Below are 21,943 nucleotides of genomic sequence, written 5' to 3' on the forward strand. Positions count from 1 at the left end.
TTTTGAAAGTTTGAAAGTTTTGAATATATAAAAAAAAAACAGCATAATATGGTCCCACTGAATAGAAAATAGTGGTAAAAGGAGGACAAATATCCCTGGAAATGTATTAATTGCAGTTACACATAGACTTATATTTACAATATATACACAACAATATTTGAATAAATTAGCATCCAGAATCTAGTAAATATCTAATCATTGAGAGGAGCCATTTACAAGTGTTTGATATCAAACTCCTTATTGAGGAAATAAATCCAAAAGATTTCACATTAAACAGGTGTTTTTTCTTTTTTTTTTTTCCTTCTTCTTTTTGGCCCTCCACATTTCAACTTTTCTCATTCGTTTTTCATTTATTCTTCATTCACACTTTTGCTCTTTGGTTCTGGTTTTAAAAAAAGGCTCACAAAAATACTCCACCTTGTCAAACTTTACAACTTTGAATTCATATTTTTGCTTTCACAACAGCGCCATACACACCCCTGGAGAAATCCAAAGCTTTACAGGCCTGCTGCGCCTAGATCCGGTTGTTCTACGTCACCGAACACTCACATTTTGCCCGGCCTGTTTTTCAGAGCTTGAACATTCAAATCCAGTGAACTGACCGGAGTCATTGTTGACGTTAAAACTCTTAAGGAAAAAAACAACATTGAATCGATTTGGAACATTCGAAGTGTAACTGTGTTAAAATAATTTCTGCGGATATCGATAATGACTGGCATTGGAGAAATGATTTGCATAATTTATTCGGTATCTTTACTTATTGTGGATGCGAGCGAATGCGGCGCTTTCATAATGCGATTACACGACTGAGACGGAGTACACTGCCAGATTATGGTATTGATCAAAATTTTGAAGCTTTCAGTTAGCCTCTGAAGGAGGCTGAGAAGCAACAGTATAGTTAAGTGAGAGACACTGAAATGAAGAGAGGATGAGAACCAGGGAGGGGTGGGTGGGTGGAGGGGGGGGTTGTCTTGGCAACTATCCACCACTTCCTGTCTCTTCCTGTCAGGACGTGCATCAAAGGCTGCATGCATTCTGCCATTCCACTAGACTCTGAATGAAGGAATTAGCAGTTCCAGCTATTTATAGCCTGTAAGCCGGAGAGAGGTAGAGAAAGAGGGAGTGTGTGATGCATGCATGGGTGGGTTTTAGTATTCTGTGGGTGTGTGTACGTGTCACATGATCCTAATAATCTCAGTTGTATGTGTGTGTGTGTGTGTGTGTGTGTGTGTGTGTGTGTGTGTGTGTGTGTGTGTGTGTTTTTAGCCGTTGCATTCATGGGATGATCGACTCGCCTGCCCATCTTTTTCTCTCTCTTTTCCTCTCATTCAGCTCATGTTATCTCTCCTCTTCATGCATTGCCACCCTTTTCGCCCAACCTGTCTTCCCTTTACTTTTCAATACCATACACACACACACACACACACACACCCCTTCATTTTCTCTGAATCGTGCCCCCCTGCCTCCCACCTGAAATTCTTCCCACAGCTTCCCAGTCATCACCATATGCTTTGGATGAGCGATGGAGGCCGAAATAGGATTTAGCCGTAGACAGTCCATTTAAATGACCGTTTTAGCATCAGGAGAGTGAATTGACTTTACAACAGTACTTAAATAATAAGCTCCCAGGCTTTCACTATGCACATTCTTTTGGCTCTGCTTCTGTAGCAGCGCTCCAGCACAATCTGGGATACCATCTGATTTAACTCTGGGGGATTGATGGAGTACATCTAATGGGATTTGATGAAGTCTGATATACCCTTGCCTATCAATTAAACATTCCATTGAAAATAAGCTCAGGTGGGGCAGCGGTTCAGAGTCACGCTAAGAAACACGGGCGACTTCTGGTCTCTCTCTTCAAGTCTCTCCTTAAATGTCTCAATAAGATCTGTTCCAATTTGTTAAAAAGACTTCACTCAGACTTTTCAAATATACTAGTCTCGCTTTGCCAGATCTTCCTCTACAGATCTGCGGATGAGGTTCTAACTAGTCCACACAGCATTCCGGGATGGGAGACAAATGTGCTCTGGTTTATTGCCATTTCTTTAAACCAATCACAATTGTCTTTGTTTTAGTCGCGCAACAGAAAACTCAGATTGGACAGGTAGTCTAGCTAGCTGTCTGGATTTACCCTGCAGATACCTGAGGAGCAGTTAACCATAGTCCTCATAAATCCACCGGAGTTTAGAACGCCAACACAAAGAAAGAGGAAGGAAACGGACTGTGGTTGTTTATTGCAAAAATGTTATTCCTAACACTCTCTTGGTACTCTCATGTATTTTTGTGTTATATTAGTATATACAGTACTTGTTCGTATATTTGTAGTGCTTTAGTGCTGCTTTTTCAGCCCAACCTCCGCTAACATTACCCCCGGACTGTCACAATCAGGATAAACGGCATTCAGGTTTGTCATATAATGTACCATGGGAATGGGCGGTCATAAATTGTCCTCAGTTCTCAGTGTGTTTGCCTTTTTATAATTAATCTTCCAGTTTATTGATACAGTTTGCATTCTGAACTGCTGAGTCGGCCCTTTGAGGCCAGCGTGGTCAGCTGTCCTGTTACCATGTTGTTAATGAGACCAACAGCATTGTGGAAATGACTGAGCAATGCTGCGTGATAGAGATAAACTGGAGTATAGAAACAGGTAAGTGTTGCAGGAATGTATTGAATTGTATAATTGAACTGAGTGAAACTGATATTAGACTTTTATTTTCTGTTAATTAATTTTTAAAGAGAAATACTTACCGAATAGAAACTATTTTTGAATAGAATAGAAGAAGCACTTGGAGAAAGAAGAAATCGAGTAATTCTACTAGTTTATAAAGGATTACAGTATAGACTGGACCTTTAACAGGATCATACCTACCTCTGTTCCCTCTGTCTGTGGAAATTGGAAACAGATCGGGTTCTCAGACTGGAAGCCTACTTGTTATTAAAGCAACCTTGAGAAAAGACTATAGTAGGATCAAAGAGCCCAGCAACCTGAACCAAAAAGCACAATTCAGCTGTCTGGGGATTAATAATGGCTCTGGTATGCCCCAAGGCTAAGTTACTGAAGATGTATGCACACAAACACACACACACACACACACACACACACACACACACACACACACACACACACACACACACACACACACACACACACACACACACACTCTTGGTTCATATACACACTTATGTACACACACTTGTTGGCCCAGGGACACATGTACATACACATGCTCATTCTGCATTATGAAATATATTGCCTTTTCTCACTCTTTACCTCCCATCCGCCTCTCTCCCTTCCACACACACACACACACACACACACACATGCACACTCCATCTCTTTCAATACAGCTCAAAGGGTCGTCTCTTCAGGGCTTCTGAAGCTGAGGTGGCCGGTGGCAATGAATGCAAATGACCCCTCCTGCAAACACACATGGAAACACACACACACACACACACACGCTGAATGGTAAAAGCAGAGAGAACGAGAAGAGAAAAAAGGAGAGATTCAACGAAAGGCGGGAGGAAGGATAGACAGAGAGAGCAGGAGGTTATTCAGAGGTAAGGCCTCCTACTCCTCTGGTGGAAACAAGTGTGCTGATGTGTTCCAGTAAGAGAAAAGTCAATGCATCAGTACCACACAGTTTTGGAAAATTCTCAAAATGATTCCATAGATTCAATGCGTTTACTGAAATGCATCTGTTTTTTTTTTGTTTTGTTTTTAAACTGTCCACATATGATTCTGCAGTGTAAGGTAAAATGTAGTGGGCAGTCAATGGTCATTAATCAAGAACTTACTACCATACCATTGTGCATTGTGCAGTCAGTCTATTTCATTTGGCCTGGGCTGTGTTGTAACACAGGGCAAAAAGAGCAGCAGCATGCACTGCACACTGATGTCTGCTCACATTTCAGCACCATGGACAGCGCCAGGGGAGCCAGTCCTGCACACACAATCAAATGTAAAGCCTCATTCTCCGTTTCTCCCACTCTTTGCTGTTTTTATCATCTCATTCACTATTTTCTACTCACTTTGGAGGAAATTCTGTAGATAAAATCCATTTTTGGAAACTACTCTGGCTATTCCTTTGATCCCGCAGTGGCTTAAATTGACCTTGCAGGATGCTTAGTAGTTAGCTGCCATTAGTTGTGCACTGCTTTGCTTTTCTAGGCTTCGCTAGGTGATACATTGTGTTTTGCATACTTTCCTTTAATGTTCGATTTGATTTCTATTGAACTACTGAAAGTTTTTTTTATCTCTTTTGGACTCAAATAGAGACGTTTTTAGTTGAACCTGTCACAACTGGTAGACATATATATACATCCAGTGGCAAGGGGTTGCAAGTGGGCATTGCTTTGTTTTTAAATTACAATCTCAAAGATCTTCATTTTGTTTTCTTTGGCAGCATTTATGGTGATTAGTGGTAATTGCAGGTGTTAAAGTCACTTTAACTTGATCGTGAAGTCCCATCGCTTGTAGCCGTCGCTCTTTTCTTGGTTTGTCCGCCCGTTAAAAAAAAACGCTGAAAAACAGTACGCTGCTCCACACACCAGTAAGTTGAAGAGCGGGTCTGGCGATGAATGAAACGCTTCACTAACTGTCCGGGAATCTCAATCACCATTGTTTTACCTCATTCTGCGATAGATATTGACTCAGTTCATTGAAATTGAGAATCTTTCGAAATTATTACTTAAAGGGTTCAGAAGACAAACGTGTTAGGGGCCACTGCTTTTAGAATTCTCACTAGACATTCAGTCAACAGTCGAAGTAGCAAACAAATAAAACTAGATGAAAAGTGTATTAATGCAGTCAAACATGAATTCATATGGTGAATATTAACTTACTTTCCATTAGGCAGATTTAGTGTGCCATCTAAAGCTAAGCAGAGTAATTGGCTTTTCACTTTACTCTGTCAAGCTTTAAAAAGTGTCCAGTAAAGTTTAGGAATTCCCTAGCCCAGCTAGCCTAACAGACTTCAACACAAACTCACTTTTTCCATAAGGTGCTAGATCTATTAAATGCTTTTATCTTAATCAAGGGTGTTTTGATTCAAATATCCAATCAGACGTCCCCAGGAAAAAAAGAGGAAAGAAAAAAAAAAGAAGGGGAAAAAAAGAAAAAAAAAAAAAAAAAAAAAAAAAAAAATTTCCAAAAACCCGCCCCCAATAACAATTGTACAATCTGCAAAGCTGGTGTTTTTAGGTGTCAAAATCAATTAAAAACTTGTTTTTCATATTTTTTTTTTTTTTTTCCCTCCTTTTTTTGCGTTTACCAGATTTACAAACAGGATTTCGATCCCATTTTAGAAGACCATATTGAGACAAATTAGGATAAATGAAAAATCTCTCATGATTTCATAACTCAGCGTTAGCAGGCATATTTCAGAGTAGACTTTTCCTTTAATGGAATATGCACAGTTGGCATAGCTACGGATAGAGACAGATGAGGAGCAAAAGGATGACACAAATAAAGTAAAACAAATATATATGGGCATGTGTCTGCATCTTGGTGCCTCCTGGGCCTTTGACCTAAATTACTCCCCCGTGCTCCATCTTTGCACTCCTGCAGTGTTCCACTCTGTCAGCATTAGGAGCTCTGCCTCATCCGCTCACTGGTTAGTAATGTCCTCGGTGCTGCGGCCCGCGGTGGAATAAGCTCTTACAAGGCTGGCCTAAGAGGAGGAGATGGATTTAGATGGAGGCAGGGAGGGAGGATGGCTAAGGGTCAGGCCCAAACAAGCTTTGTGCTTCCACCTCTTTGTGTTGCCGCTCCCACTCCAGTCCTCAAAACACATTCAGATCATTTATGGGATGGTTCCGGTGCCGCCGGAGGTTCCGCCAGATGTCCCTCACCTTCCGCTTTCTTTGTGTTGGCATTCTAAACTCTATTCTAAATTTATCTACTTTTTTTTTTGGAGTTCAATTCTCATCACACATTCGACGGCCATTTTAGTCCAACAGTCCAAAATCCGATCCCAAATTTTGTATTTTAAAATAATGTAATCATATAAATCGAAATCAGAAAATTTGAATACAAGGTATTTGAGTAGGTGGCAACAAGCCAATGTTTGGCATTTTTGCCTAATAAATGAATCACCACATCAACAACAATCTTCAAAATGGCTGTCAGTAAATTGTCTGTTGATCAACTAATTAAAAAATGTTTCAGCACTAATTTGATCCAGCTAGGTATAAACATAGCAAAAGCAAAACAATAAAAGATTTTTTTTTTTTTTTTTCTGATAAACCTATTTAATAAGCTGCTCTGTTATATTCCATCATTGACTGCTGACTCCTCACTCCTCTTAACCGGCCAGCTTATTAACAGCTGCTTCAGTAGCAACATTTATTTCTGGCAATCGGCTAGGCTAACAACAAGCCTTTCCTAGTCTTTTACAGGCCACGTTTTCGCCTTAGTTGTGTATTTAAAAATTGACATCCATAGAAAAGTTTGGTCTCGTTTTGAACCGGAGCATCTGCAGATTAATTCCATACCTGGTATGTTATGATACGAAATGAATAAATCCCTGTTTTTGTTATCTTCTCTGCCACCTTGACTGTAAGGGAGCCAGGAGGGACAATAGAGTGACACTCAACTCTTCTTTGTTTGGGAGGGAAGAGGGAGACCGACCTGTTGCTAGGGCTGAGCAATTTATCAATATTATATCGATATATGAGGCTTAGATCATCTCAAAATTTTGGATATAGTGTTATCGTGATATGACACAATTGTTGTCTTTTCCTGGTTTTAAAGGCTACATTACAGTAAAGTGATGTCATTTTCTGAACTTACCAGCTGTTCTATTATTTGCATCTACCCACTTATCATTGTATCCACATTATTGGTGATTATTTATCAAAACTTTCATTGTGTAAATTATTTTGTGAAAGCACCAATAGTCAACCCTACAATATCGCCGCAATATTGACATTGATGTATTTGGTCAAAAATAGCGTGATGTTTGATTTTATTTTATTTTTTTCATATAGCCCAGCTCTGGAGACGTAGACTCTACCGAGTGCACTTTTCTAGTTGAATATCTAACTGAGGAAAGGAGAGGATGGTAGGAGGGAGGGGAGAGGAGACAGAAGACCTCTGTGTTACATGTAATGGAAACGGCTTTGGTGTTAAAGCAGCAGGACGAGTTCAAAGCCCACATGGACAGATAAACAGCGAGCGTGATCTTGGATCGTACTGGAAGGTTACTGCACAGATCACCAACAGACCTTTGTTTGGGGCAGAAATAGCCTAAGGGGTGGAACGACTGTTCAAACACACAAACACAGATTGGTTTCCTTTGAGTTGTTCATGGACAAAGGCAAGGAAAGCCAACACACCGCAGAGGTATTAGCTCACTTCAAGAGATGAAATACTACATGAAATGGCAACAGAGCAGCCGAGCCTGTCGGTATTTTGATAGCTCGACATAACAGCCTCGCACCATATTCTTCTTGTTTCCCTTTACCTTCTCCACCTTCCCCGTATGCCAGACAACATAAAGACTCTTTGCTCGTCAAAGGTTAGCCCAATAAAGAGCACCCGCAGCTCTGCTGACCAAACCGCAAATGTCAAAATTGTTAAAAAGTAGGCTTTTCTCAACTTTGCTGTTATCTTTTTACATGACAGGCGCTGTTCTGACAGACCCAGGGTATCATGGGAGATGGAGTGAGAGTCTTTCCAGTAATTTATCACCTCTGAAATAGAGGGAATCACGCTATCAAGACTTGGAATTGAGGGGCTCAGGACATGCGCACACACACACACACACACACACACACACACACACACACACACACACACACACACACACACACACACACACACACACACACACACACACACACACACACACAGGTTTGTGGCACTATCTTTGTGGGGACCCTAACCCATTGACATATAATGCATTCCCTAGCCCCTTACCTAACCTTAACCATCACAACTAAATGCCTAAACTTAACCCTTACCCTCACCCTAACTATTACCTAATTCTATCCCTAATCCTAAAACCAAGTCTTAACGCTCAAACAGCCCTTTAAACTTGTGGGGTCCAGCATTTTGGCCCCACAAAGCTGTCGGGACCCCATAAGTATACTGGACTCCCGATTTTTGGACCCCACAAATATAGTTAAACAAGCCCACACACACACACACACACACACACACACACACACACACACATCCTTATTCTAGAACAGTTTGACGCAACTAGATAATTTGACTATTGCGTTTTTAAATTCTGATTATCTATGAAACTATTTTTGGTCTATGCAGTATTAAAGGTTGTACTCAGAATGATTAGAAATTGATTTTGTTTCTAAATAAATTGAATCAGATAAAATAATGCAGTTGCTTGTTGTTGAGGTTTCAGGGTTCAGTCAGTTAGGAGGGCCAACACCCTTGGAGACCAGCCACACGCTTCACTGCTAAACCATAGATTTAATCCAGACCATGTGTAAATCAATGTGTTGAAGAGGGAGTGTTTTTCATTAAAAGTGGCGGGTTGGGGATTCACCATGACATATGAAGAGTGTAACTATTGGATTTCTTGGCCACCTTATGAAAAGTTAATGCAGGAGCACACAATCTCCAATTGTGGCCCAGAAGGGCAGGATGTATAGTTGACCATGAGAGACGTTGCTGGTAATCCTATAATGATTTTATATTGACTGTATATAGTAATACAACCCTGCAGTATTCTACAGTAAGTGCAAAGTAATCCGGATTCAGACTGGAATTTAAACTCCAAAGCACACTTTTGTAGACGTATGAATGAACGCATGAGCAGATAAGCCTACTGTGTGTGTGTGTGTGTGTGTGTGTGTGTGTGTGTGTGTGTGTGTGTGTGTGTGTGTGTGTGTGTGTGTGTGTGTGTGGCTACATGGGAAGAAGTTGGCTTTAACCTTCATGGCTACTCGATTATCACCACTCCGTAAATGTCAGTACATCTGTTTACCTCTTTCTGTTTCTCTCTGCTTCACATGCTTTCTCTGTCTCTCTTTATCTTTAGTTTTTTTCCCCCTCTATACCTCTATTATTTCCCCCTATCCTCCACAGTCTTCCTCCACCGCAACTCCTTTACCCTCTTATTTCCCATCTCTGCTTCCTCACTTCCTGCTCATCCCTCCTCCCCCCCCCGTCCTTACGTCTTAAACTCTTTCTCCCACCTTGTTTTCACTTCCCATTCCCCTGCCATTAATACACACGTTTTCTCTCCTCTTTTTCACATTTCTTTCCCACACACTCTCCGACTTTTTTTTTCTCCTCTCGACCTTGATACCTGTACAAATCACAGTCTTTTTTTTCTTTTTTTGCTTCATCTTATCTTCTCTGTCTCTCTCATACGCATTACTTGGAAGAAGAAGAAAAAAGTATGTCAGCATCCCCTATGCTCCCTTTACTCTTCATTCCTTCTTTCTAGTTCATTCTTCCCCCTTCAGCCAGGTTGGACTGATATTTATCAGGCACTCAGTCTCAGGCTTCAGAATGAGGAAAGTATGAAAAGAGAGAGAAAGAGTTGACAGGGAGCAAAAGAGAGAGGGAGAGAGAGAGAGAGAGAGGCAGAAAAGGGAGTGGGAATAACATACAATTTAATATTTTAATCGTTTGACAGCACTAGTTTTTACTACAGAGTGCTTCTGATCAGCCCCATCAGAGGCAAAAAAAAACACGATTGTAAATGGAAACAGATCAGATCATTCTGTACCACATGACATACTGAGGGCTGAGGGAAGGAAATACACTCAACATACAGTATGTGTTAGATTTCAACGATACACACACACGTTGGTGAGAAACACTGAAAAGTAAAGTATTTTACTTTTGTAATTTCGGGTTACCGATATCTGAATAGCTAATGATAAATGACAATCAAAAATAAAACTCTTGAGGTCATGTGATTCTATGTGATTGATTAGGATTACACATACAGTATACATATACTCAAACTGTTCAGGTATCTTTACTGTATATACATTGCCGTATTCTTAGATATACTATTCTATACTGTATACTGTCTCCTGGAAGTGGTTTAAAGCTTTATTATTTCCAGAACTCAGATTATCTATATATATATATATATATATATATATATATATATATATATATATATATATATATATATATATATATATATATATGTTAGCAGGAAACATACACATTCCAAACCAGTGGAAAAACTAGTTTTGCAGGATTTTTTGAATATTTATTTTAAGGTCAGTTGTCAATGCTTTTAATGCTAGAAGGGTAGCAGTTCATCTCAAGCAGCTCTGATGGAGTTGGAATCGTTGCTGTGCCTGGTGGACTTTGGGGTGCAGTATTAATCTGCAGGACCAACACATGACATCAAATGCATACGTGCTTCAACACGGCTCCTATGACTCTCAACATCTTTGACTATCTACAGAAAGATTTTATTCTTAATTTCTTTCAGCAGTTGATGCCTTTTCAAAGAACCCTTGTGGTACACACAGATATAAATACATCTAATACATTTGCAGAACTTTCCGCACATACTTAATTTATCCTTTTTTCTGTGCATACACTCTCCAGAGAAGAATGTAGAATGAGATTAAAGCATGCCAAAGCCAGCTCAAATACAACAGATCTACTTCTTATAGCAAGCATAGAAAAACAAGGATGGGAAGGAAGCAGAACTAAGTTCGAGATGGGCAGCAGAAAGTTATCAAGCACTTCTAAAGCATGGATGTAACCCATTTTTTAATGTATGCAGCTTCAACTCTATTGCAGTTCTTTCCTATATTTTCCCTTTTAAACCTACAAAAATGCAAATTGAATGGTGTGACAAACAGTTTGACAGATTAGAGCCAAAACACTGAATTGAAATCAACATGTATAAGTTCATACTGTACAACCATCAGCTATTTAGCCCCTATCATACCTTCGTTACCTTGTCGTCGACTGCTAGAACAAGCTATGGCAGCATCATGATATCTGTCTTTGTCCTATAACTTTGAAATCTCCAACAAGCCTGATATTCACCCAGTGCTGCGACAGGCAAAGTTACTGTGTATAGAGTGACCCCTATTTTCCTGCGTTCTGGAGGCGACGCAGTCCCTGCGAGCAATCACGGCCATTCAAGTCAATGCTTGATGTTCCACCAGCCACGGCGCGTCCCACAAGCGTGCGTGAAGCGTCTCTCCGCTCCGCTAAAGATACTCGCCAGATGAACCGCAGGGCATTGGGACAGCAGGGCCGGAAGTGAAACAGCGAGAGCATCCAGTCAATTTACCAAAAGACATCCCCCAATATCTGTTATGTCTCCTCTCCAACACCACGGACGACGAGACATTCATCTTGGAGGTGGAAAACCATAATAGACTTCACATATCATTTTTATAAGGACAACACCAGAAAAGAGAAGGCCTGGAGTTTAATTCCAGGAGTGCTTGGAGTAGAAGGTAGATACTAGCTTAATAAACACGTGATTGTTCAGTAAAGTACTTGTAGAGACAATAGAATCTGCGAGTCTGGCAGCAAGACGCTCCGCCACTGAAACGCTCCCGGTGTGGTATGGCGCGTGGCGGAGGACGGAACAAAACCGGAACGCAGCCAGAACGCAGCACAGACGCGCCCTTAGTGTGAGACGGACAGGCTAGAAGGAGAAGAGCCCCCATATTTGTCATACATAGTGTTGTAACTTAACGGGAACACAAAGAACATTGTATCATTTGATTGAAGAGAACAGACAGATACATACACAGTATATGTACAAAGGCACTTGTATTTTCAGGTTCATACTTGAATTTGGGGTTTTTTACTAGAACATGTTTACATGCTTTAATGTTAAAAAAAACAACATTATTTTGGGGTTTCTACTAGAACATGTTTACATGCTTTAATGTTAAAAAAACACTATTTTTCTCAAACTGTCCGTCTGAATATACCTGTCTACTCTGATTGGTGTTTTGGGCCTTTCACATCCGCGCTCTTGGAGTCTCTGCAGCTGGGGAATGACTGTAACGGCACTGTAGCAGCACTTTCTACCTATATATAGTAGTAGTAGTTGTGACATCACAACTGTACAGAAGTCCTGATGGCTCTTTTTAAAAGCACAGTTTCTGAATACGGGCTGTGTGCCTTTCTCTGTGGATTGAGTGTTTTGAAACTTTCTCAGTATTTATAGAGGACCTCGACCTGCTTTGTAATCACAAAGACATGGAAATCCCACTTTTAACAATATGGGACCTTTAAATGGATTCATTTTGTAGCTCTCCAACATTAAAGATAAAGTTAATCTTGTGCTGTTTTGTAGAACTAGGTTTTTACATCCTGTAATATTGTCTGACAGTCATGCAAACCATGCCATTCTATTGAGAGGACTAAATTGAAACTTAATGATACAAAGGCAGCAGAAAAGTAATTGTGACAGGGTGACTAATGACGACAATATCAATCATTTCTAGTATTTCTGAAGGGTGAATGTTGCACATCACCTGAAAGGACTCCCACAGAATCCTATTTTAGCGGCCATTCTTTTGAACGTGGACTCAACATGTTGTTTTGTAGTGAAGTCACAGCTTGCTCATCTCCATTTGTGACCTGCCCACACACATGGTGACTGAGAGAGCACTGGTGTGTGATAATGAAGCCAACGATTGGCAGTATAGTCTGCATGCCATCCTGCCTGATTGTCTGTACATCTAACTACTTTATCTCAGACACACACACACACACACACACACACACACACACACACACACACACACACACACACACAACCAGAACATCTACTTACAATGCGTGAAATAGATAATATGTGTGTGGGTGAGCGACTCTCAGTCACATCTCACTTACTCATCTACAGCCGACTCTCTAACTCTCTACACACACACACACACACACACACACACACACACACACACACACACACACACACACACACACACACACACACATATGCTCGAATCTTATTGAGTTATTCGTTAATATTTTAGCTCTAGGACAATGACAATGTCCCCATCTTTTCTCTCTCACTTACACACACACAGTCCTTTGTAAAAGCGTCCATCATTTATGCTCAGCGCTCACTCACAAACTGTCAGACACAGTTCCATTTCCTCGTAGATCATACTGGACTGGCACACATTGCCTAAATGAGCTACTCAACACCTACTTACTCTTGTGCCTGCACAGAAAAAAACACACTCGCTCATATCCATAAACACAGAGGAATAAGCCTCTTTATTTCTGCCTGGGCTACTGCCTGCCTCAAAGCAAAATGATGTACCAAATGATACCAACTGAAATACTGCTATAGATGTTAAAACAAAGCATATACATTGTACATTTATTGTACATTGCTATGACATTTGAGCCGATGATATACAGTATACTAAACAGGGCTCATGATATGTTTTCAATCATATCAATATTATTAAGGACATTAAAGATGCAAAATCCCATATAAAGTAAGCAATGGTCCAGACCGTCCGGTGTTTAAAAAAAAAAAGGAAATAAAAAAGGTTTCCAACGTTGTTATGGCAAAATATCTGTCAAGGTCTTTGTCGCTTTTTAAAAAAACTTTTTTTGGCTCTGTGCCCTTAACAAATCGCAAAAGACTGGGATTTAATTAAATAAGTATAATCGGCATAAATAAGATATTAAAATAGATATAAGTATAAAAAAAGTATATCCACTCGCAGTGAAAAAGTAACTAAGTCACTTTTACACTGAGTGCATTTTAAATGAACTACTTTTTACTCTACTTGAGTAGATTTTTATACCGGTAATTTTACTTGTACTTAAAGTCAAAGTTCATCAAACAATCATACTTTTACTTAAGTAGAATATTTTTGTTCCAACTCTGAACTTATGTAACATACTTAACTTACGCCACATACGTAACCAGCTTATTTTACGTGTCACTTAAGTTACATAACAAACATACTTTAACTTTTATTTGCCCTCAAACCATGATCTTTTCCTAAACCTTACTATGAAGTTTTGTCTTAATTCACAATGTTAACCACATGTTTAACACTGCAACTGTTCTGATATTCTGGGACACGCGGTTAAACCACAGACTGTATATTATTAATGGACAGAGCATGTGTGACGTCACCCATTGGTTTGTGGAGATCTGCTATGAGTCGTCGAGTTTGCCGTTATGGGCGCAGCCATCCTGGTTGCGGATGTTACGATTTTAGACGTGAGGGAGGAGTGAGGGAGGATCAACGCTGCTTACGCTCTAAGTTACGTTATAGACTTTCACTGTCAATCACATCATAGCCATGCCCTAAAACACCCCCTGCTTTATCGCCGATTTTAAAATCAACGAGACCATAATTCAAAACATGAACATATTTCTGTGTTGCAAAAGACTTAAAACTAGCGATTGAGACCATAAACTCATGAACATGTTTACTGAGGTAATAAATCAAGTGAGAAGTGGGTCACTTTCTCATAGACTTCTACAGAAACCGACCTCCTTTTGCAACCGTACACGTGTCGCCCCCCTGCTGGAATTCAGATAGAATGCAGGTTTAAGGCACTTCCACATTTGCAGGACTTTGCCAAACCGAATGCTTTATCCATTAATATTATACAGTCTGTGGGTTAAACCCAACCCAGTGTTGGCCGTATTTGGAGTACCGGGAGAGGACCGTCCTCTTACAGAACCCCTTCTCTCGCTAGCAAGATTCATAACCCTTCTAGCACCCACATTAATTCTATTGAACTGGAAACAGACACCACCTCCCACTTTCACTATGTTGATCAAAGACGTTATGCAGCACCTAAAACTGGAAAGACTCAGACATACATTGCACGGTTGATATAGTAGACACTAGGCGATACATATCCCCTTGGCTCCCACCTTAACTCTTAGCTCTGAGAACTACCTGAGGTCTGATGTCAATAAGTATCTAGAGCAGCTTTGTACTTTTTTTATTATTATTATCTAATCTGATTATCTACAGTATGGACCTATTGTGTTTGTGTCTGTGTATGTTAATGTTTTTGTAAAACTATTGCTGTAATACAGTATTTTATAGAATTTGTATGCAATATGCTTTCTAAAATACCAATAAATAGACGACGAAGAAGAAGAAGTTATTATTTCATGTTGGCCGTCATTAGCAAACTACCTATTCTGTTGTTTAGGTATGAGGGCGTTTGTTTGGTCGAAGCAATGAATTGAGCTCTGTTGCTATCCATTCCATTCATGCAGTATGTGTAAAAAAACCACAGTATATATATCCACCTAGCCATGTGTTATTCCAGTTGTAGCGTCAAAGGATAAACCAAGTGGCTACATATCATCCAATAGAAAACGTCAATGTCTGAGAATTTTCTTTTAAAACAGTTACTGAATTTAAAAACATTTATTTATTATATATATTAATTCTAAGTGATTGACAGCATGTTGGATTCTTTGGTTTCTTCACAATTACACCGTGCTATAATCAATACAAATGTGACATGAAATGGTTCTGCTGACATTTTATGAATATAATATTGACTTGATGCTCAGCTTTAAAAATATCACTGTAAAATATAAAGTAGTTTTAGAAAATAGATATAACTCCGGGGTCCAGATTGTATTTATAGACAGGCGATGAATTAAAGGGAAGCCTCCCGGTACAGCACCGTATTAAGACGCTTCATGTTGGTTTTTACGTCGTATTGTCATTCATAAAAGAAAAGAAATAGTGAACGAGAAACTACGCTGTATGAATGTGCGTCTCCACACCTCTTGCATTTCAGTCTGCGTTGTTGTGCGCTGTTTAACGATGTGTGACTGCGTGCGTGCGCGTGCGTGTGTGCGGGTGCATGCGTGTGGCCGTCGGGAGAAGTGGAGCCGAAGTGAAGCCTTATATAACCAGCTTCAAAGTGAGCTGCAGTCGGCCAGCAATACAGACACGGCAAAGTGCAAGAAGAGAGAGAAGACTGGAGTTTCACAGAGAGGAGGATAAAAGACAGCGACTGTGTAGAGGAGAGAGGCTAAAAACAACTTTAGGTGAAAAAATAGTCTTTCGCAACTACTTTATGCATGTAGCACAGGTGATAATTGTATTTGCTGTTATTTTTGTCATCCACAGACAGGTGCGTGTGTGTGTGTGTGTGTGTGTGTCCGTGTGTGTGAGTGCGTGAATTGCACATGCTCCTGTCTTCCTCAGCACCTTTGATTGGGAAAAGTGAAATGTCCAGAAAACCAGCTACTCTTTCTTTCTCTCTGCTTGATTCACACTGCTAGGCTCCTCGCCCACTCATTGCAAAAAAAAAAAAAAAAGATGTCAATCAAGCTCAGTTTTTACTCTTTTTCGCAGCATGTTGCCTGGCTGGTGATGGTTGCTTGATTTCTGATTTCCGCTTTTTGTCATTTTCTTCCCAAAAAAAGTGTGGTGGACTGGTTTCTTTGATGGGATGGTTTCTATTTAAACCTTTTTTAGCAAACTCTTTAGGAAATATTTCTGACCGTTTTGATCAGTCAATAACATGTCTATACTGTATAATAGTGTAATATACACAACTTATGTAATGATCAATCAGCTGCACATTTTGTCGTTTTTACTCCCACAAGTTTATCTAAAAAACAATAATGCTGTGTTTTATATATCCTATCATATCCTATATATATATCCTACTTCTATTTCTCTGTTTGAGAAAAAGATCTCTCTGACCTTCAGCAAAATGAGTTTGGTCGCTGAGGAAGACTGAAAATAAAGTGCCAGTAAGTGGACCCTGAGCTGAGAAAATGACGAGGCTAACAATAAAATTACAAACTCAACGATTTACCTGATTTTTCAGGTGGTAAATTATATTGAAAAATACCATTAACGTCAGCTCTCAAGCTGTGGACACAAATATTAGTAATGTTTGCTTTCGGGTTATTAAATACTAGAAAACATTATAAACTTTGGCTTCCAAGTTGTAACTACTTGAATAAAAATATATGCATATAATAAACTTTATGACATAAAGCTTTTATGTCATAAATATTACTTTTCAAATTAAAAGTTTTCTTTTCAGTAGCCATTATAAGTCCATTTTTGTTAAGTGTCACATTAAGCCAGCAGTCAAGTAATTCCAGTAATTGTTCCAACACCTGAATGCAGCAATTATTTCTTGGGGCTCTATAGCTCGCAATATCGGTCTGTTAATGGGTCCACCGCTGTGGTCCAGATTGAAATATCTCAACTATTATATGGATTGCCATGAAATGTACAGACGTCCATGGCCCCCAGAGGAGGACACCTAATGACTTCAACGACCGCCCTACTCTGGATCGACGACGATTCATTTAGGGGATTGCTCTGGTGCCGCCAGAAGATCCGCCGGATGTCATTCATTTCGGCCGGATGTCCGTCACCTTCCGCTGTCTTTGTGTTGGCGTTCTAACCTCCGGTGGATTTCTGAGGACTCTGGTTATCTGCTCCTCAGATCTCTGCAGGGTAAATCCAGACAGCTAGCTAGACTATCTGTCCAATCAGAGTTTTCTGTTGCACGACTAAAACAACTTTTGAACGTACACGTTTTCCACCAAAACAAGTTCCTTCCCGAGGCTATTTTGCAGAGGCACTGTGGCTCCGTCCTACACTTAGCACCGCCCAAGACGACTGTGATTGGTTTAAAGAAATGACAATAAACCAGAGCACGTTTTTCTCCCATCCCGAAATGCTGTGTGGACTAGCCAGACTCTCCTCCACTGCATTGTGGAGGAAGGTCTGGCAATGCGCAGTCTATATCCATGACGTTCCACTTCCGGGATTGCAGAGGCACCGTTAGGGTTGGGTACCGAACCCTGTGCTTTTACCGGTACCGACCGAATCACGTCGGTTTTACTGAGTATTGGTTCACGTAAAAAATCAAACGGTGCCGAATTTCGGTACTTTGCTTGTTTGTTTGTTTGCCAACTTTGACATCCCGCAGCATCCCGCCGTGTTTTCCTCCTCACAAGCTGTTCAGAGAGCTCACAGGCCGGCCAGACGTTTATATCATCCCCGTTATTATTATTATTATTATTATTATTATTAGCTGCTGCTGATTCTGGATGTGAATTAGCCTGTGAGGCATTCAGGTGTATTCAGAAATAACCTCTCTCAGCTAAAGGCTGGAGGTGGGACGAGACACAACAACATCCCGTCTAATATTTACTGGGTGAAATCACCGCCGCTAACGCTGCTAACACTGGGCAGGTCAGTTAGCTCCCGTTAGTTAGCTGCTGCCCCTGTTAGCCCCTCAGACCCGCGGAGCAGACCAGACTGAGCCCCGGGAGTCAGCCAGGCTGTGGCGGGGGGCACACTCCTCAGTCAGCCGATTTGTTTCAGCAAGCAAAATGGCTGAATTTATTGTGCCAACCTTGAAAGTAATAATGAGATGACATATTATTTACAGCAAGCTAACGGTTCAGGTGGACTGCACGGCAGCGCAAGCTTGCAAACAAATATCTTTGTGTTCAGGCTCCTTCCACACCCTCAGAGCGGGGGTGTTCTCAACCGCTGGGGACACAGTGAGTGTTGAGCGGGCCTGTTACCTGAAAGAGTTGACATGCTAGTCTTTCTTAAAAAGAATTACACAAGAACTACTTAGTAGTAGTAGCAGTAGTTTGATCTATGTTTGAGCTTGACTGAGTGTGTGTGTGTTTTTTTTTTTTTTTAAATGTTTACTGTCCATTGTTCATATGTTCATATTTTTAGGAGGGGGAAGGTGTTTGTATTGTGTTTAAATAAAATGTTTTTTTTAACTGTAATCAAATTTTGTAGTTGTTACAACCAGGTGTTTACAGTTTCAGTAAGAGTAAGGTACCGAAAAAAGTACCGTTGAATACCGAGACCGAACAACAGGCACCGGTACCGGTAACGATATTGGTTCAGATGCAAAAGGTACCCAACCCTAGGCACCGTGGCTGTGTCCGGTGCTTGGCGCCGCCCAAGACGATTGTGATTGGTTTAAAGAAATGGCAATAAACCACAGCACGTTTTCCTCCCATCCCGGAATGCTGTGTGGACTAGCCAGACCGTCCTCCACAGCGCTGTGGAGGAAGGTCTGGCAATACGAGACTAACCACTCCCTGACTTTTCACCCAGTGCTACCAGCAGGTCATATATATATCCCTTATCCAGTGCAATATCCACATGTACTTGTTACAAAATGTGGTACGAACATTCATGGTTCCCAGACAATGAATCCTTATGCTTTGGTCCTGACTTTTCCTATAGGGCCACCACAAAACTATTGACTTTCCCATCAGCCTCAGCTGTACTTTGTATTTAGTGCTAATTAGCTATGTTAGCATGCTGATGGTGAACATATTAAACATTATACCTGCTAAACATCAGGTCATAGTAATTACATGTTCTACTAAACATATTTGGCAAAACCATTTAATAGTTTATACATGTGGTTTTATGTGGACAAGGTGGCACCAGTCAACTAGGTGCTCAAGTAACAATGGACCAAATGTAAAAAAAATAAATAATAATAACTGGGCAACACTAATGGACTTATAGGAAGAGCCTGCTCTTTATGATTCCTACATAAAAACACCAAATCTTAAGTCAAGGTCCGCTTACTAGCTTTTTTCCGGAGCTTTCAAAGTGGCCTGTGTTCTTTAATTCTACCCTGATTGCATTTTGTGTATTCTGTGAGTTGATGTAACATTTTGTTGTGTACTTTAATTTTGAAATGCACGTGTTGGAAGTGCTGCATCCTTTCGAGACTGGACATTCATGTGTCTAGTTCCCATTGGATGATTGACAAATATTCAGCCATCTTGTCGGCCATGCTTTTACCCATTCTTTACAACAACATGATGAGGAGCAGACTCTTCCAGTAAGTTGTGTTGCGTTATAAAATTTGTTTTCACAGATTCAACTGAATAAAATCCAGTTTCTTTGCCAAATTTCCAGTTTCCAAAGTGGATTTATGAGATGAAAGTGATGAAAGGTGAAGAGTATTTTTGTAGCAGCTCACTTTCTCAGGCTTGACTTTCTGAATGCTGAGGCGAAGAGTCTTTTTCCACTAACACACACCCTGTGAAAGATGAACGGGAACGGTATACATACAGTACATACATGGATTTTGTTTGTCTCTTTTGTGTGATACCTGTGCATGAATGAAGCCTACAAGAAAAATGACAAGTGTGAGGATGATAAAACACGACCAGATCAAAGCACTTTTTGTGCTATTTTTCTCAAACACCTCACTTCCTCATTATGACTCTCTGAGAGAAACGAGTAGGAGGGGTTGATAACACAGAAACCACTTTATCACAGCCAGGTTCCTGGAATGTGACACAAGCAGTTCATCAACAATTAAAAAAAAACCCTGCAATGATTATGATGGAGGGAGGAGAAGAGAAGGTTATTTTCCCCTTTGATTGCCCCTCTGTGGGCATCTCCGCTGCTCTTTCTCTCTCTGCCGTCTTCACTTTCTCTCCACCACTTTTTTTTTTAATTGAGCAGAAACAGCCAGTGGGCAGATGGGGATCAAATTACATTCACCTTTTACCTGCGCTCCTCTGCGCAATTAGCGTCACGCTTACTCGTCATTTCAAATTGACACACTGCTGTTGTGCTATGTAATTATTTACCCGCCTGGGGAATCGCTCTCTGGTTTAACCACAAAATAATGCACACACACACACACTCCTAAACACAAACACAAAAGCACCTGTGGCCTATTTTATCTGCAACATGCCTTTTTACCATTACAGGGTCATTGTGTATACGATTGTCTAATTAAAGATCTCTTTGTGTTCGGTGTGTCTATTTCTAAAAGGTCTAACTGACGTAAAGTTGTGCAACTGCCCTTTAAAATGTTCTGTGTTCTCTCACTGCTGAGCGTTTGGCGTTAACATTTTGGTGTTTGAGCATCAGGACCCAAACCCGCCATTCTTCCTATAGGTGTCCACATCTTTGATTGTTCTTTTTTTTTTTTTTTTTTTTTTTTTTTTATCTGTCCTTTTTCTGGTCATAATGGTGGGAGGAAAGGGCTGGGTCCTGTTCTTCAAACCACACAGGCTTTATTACGCCACATCCCCCCCCCCCACTCCTTCACCAACCCACCCACCCAACTCCCAAAAAAGAAGGTTAGGCTCAGGGAACAAAAGGAGATTTAAAGGAGAGAAAGAAAGAGGGACCATACACAATAGCGGGCGTTTTCTTCTGCAGGGGGAGAGAAGGAAATCCCATCCAAAAACAGCTTTCTTTGATCTTGTGTCTTTTCTTGTGATGAATCTGTGTCTGTGATGCCTTTTGTTTTTGCTTTTGTACTCTTTTTAAAGGAAAAAAACACAAAAAACACAATAAGCAACCATGAACTCTTGCTGATTTGTCCTTTTTGCTCTTTCTTCTTTTCTTTTTTTGATATTCCTTTTTTTTTTCGTTTTTGCCAGTAATCTTTTTTGAATTTTCTCTTTTCTCTTTTTCCCCCCTTTTTTTCTTAACCCTAGGTCCGCTCACAAAAAAACATGATGAATCTTCAATGAACAAGCCTCGAGACGAAGGTATTTTTGTTGCATGTTTTTCCTTTTTTCTTGTTTTGAAGTCTTTTTGGGGGATGTGTACACACATAGAGTGGAAAACACACACACATGCACACCAAGTCACACATCTCTTAGGTGGGACTTTGGATATGAGATGCATACCTACAGTATGTGTTGGTGTAAGTGTATGTGCTGACCGTTGCAATTTAAAAAGAAAAGGAAAAAAAAGCTGTCTTTCCTATGCAAATCATTAGCCTTTTGCAACCTTGGATGATTATAACGCCCGGCTAATGGAGCCCAGATACCCTCCATTATAAAGTCATCAGCAGGCAGTTGTGTGTGTTTTCCAGAGGTCCTCACCTGGCCTCTCAAAACAGGAATGAGCCCCGGACATCATCATCACCACCACTGTGCCCTTGAAAATACATTTTGCCGACTAACAGCATTGTCCCAGCACAACAAAGCACCTATTGAGACCAGCTTACACCATGAGGCGCGTT

General features: G+C 40.4%; 1 protein-coding gene across 4 annotated transcripts in view; it reads left to right on the forward strand.

Moving 5' to 3' along the window:
* nlgn2a (neuroligin 2a) overlaps nt 1-21,943 on the forward strand; it is a 202,447-nt gene that overhangs the window by 89,506 nt on the left and 90,998 nt on the right. For 3 of the 4 annotated variants that reach the window (XM_039822741.1, XM_039822740.1, XM_039822739.1), the window contains exon 3: nt 21,411-21,464. The exons of the other annotated variant lie outside the window; for it this stretch is intronic. In XM_039822741.1, the coding sequence (XP_039678675.1) occupies nt 21,411-21,464 (54 nt within the window). The remainder of the gene's footprint in view (nt 1-21,410; nt 21,465-21,943) is intronic. 4 annotated transcript variants of the gene reach the window in all.

Source organism: Perca fluviatilis, chromosome 14 (genome assembly GCF_010015445.1).
Source record: "Perca fluviatilis chromosome 14, GENO_Pfluv_1.0, whole genome shotgun sequence".
In the NCBI taxonomy this organism is placed as follows: Eukaryota; Metazoa; Chordata; class Actinopteri; order Perciformes; family Percidae; genus Perca; species Perca fluviatilis.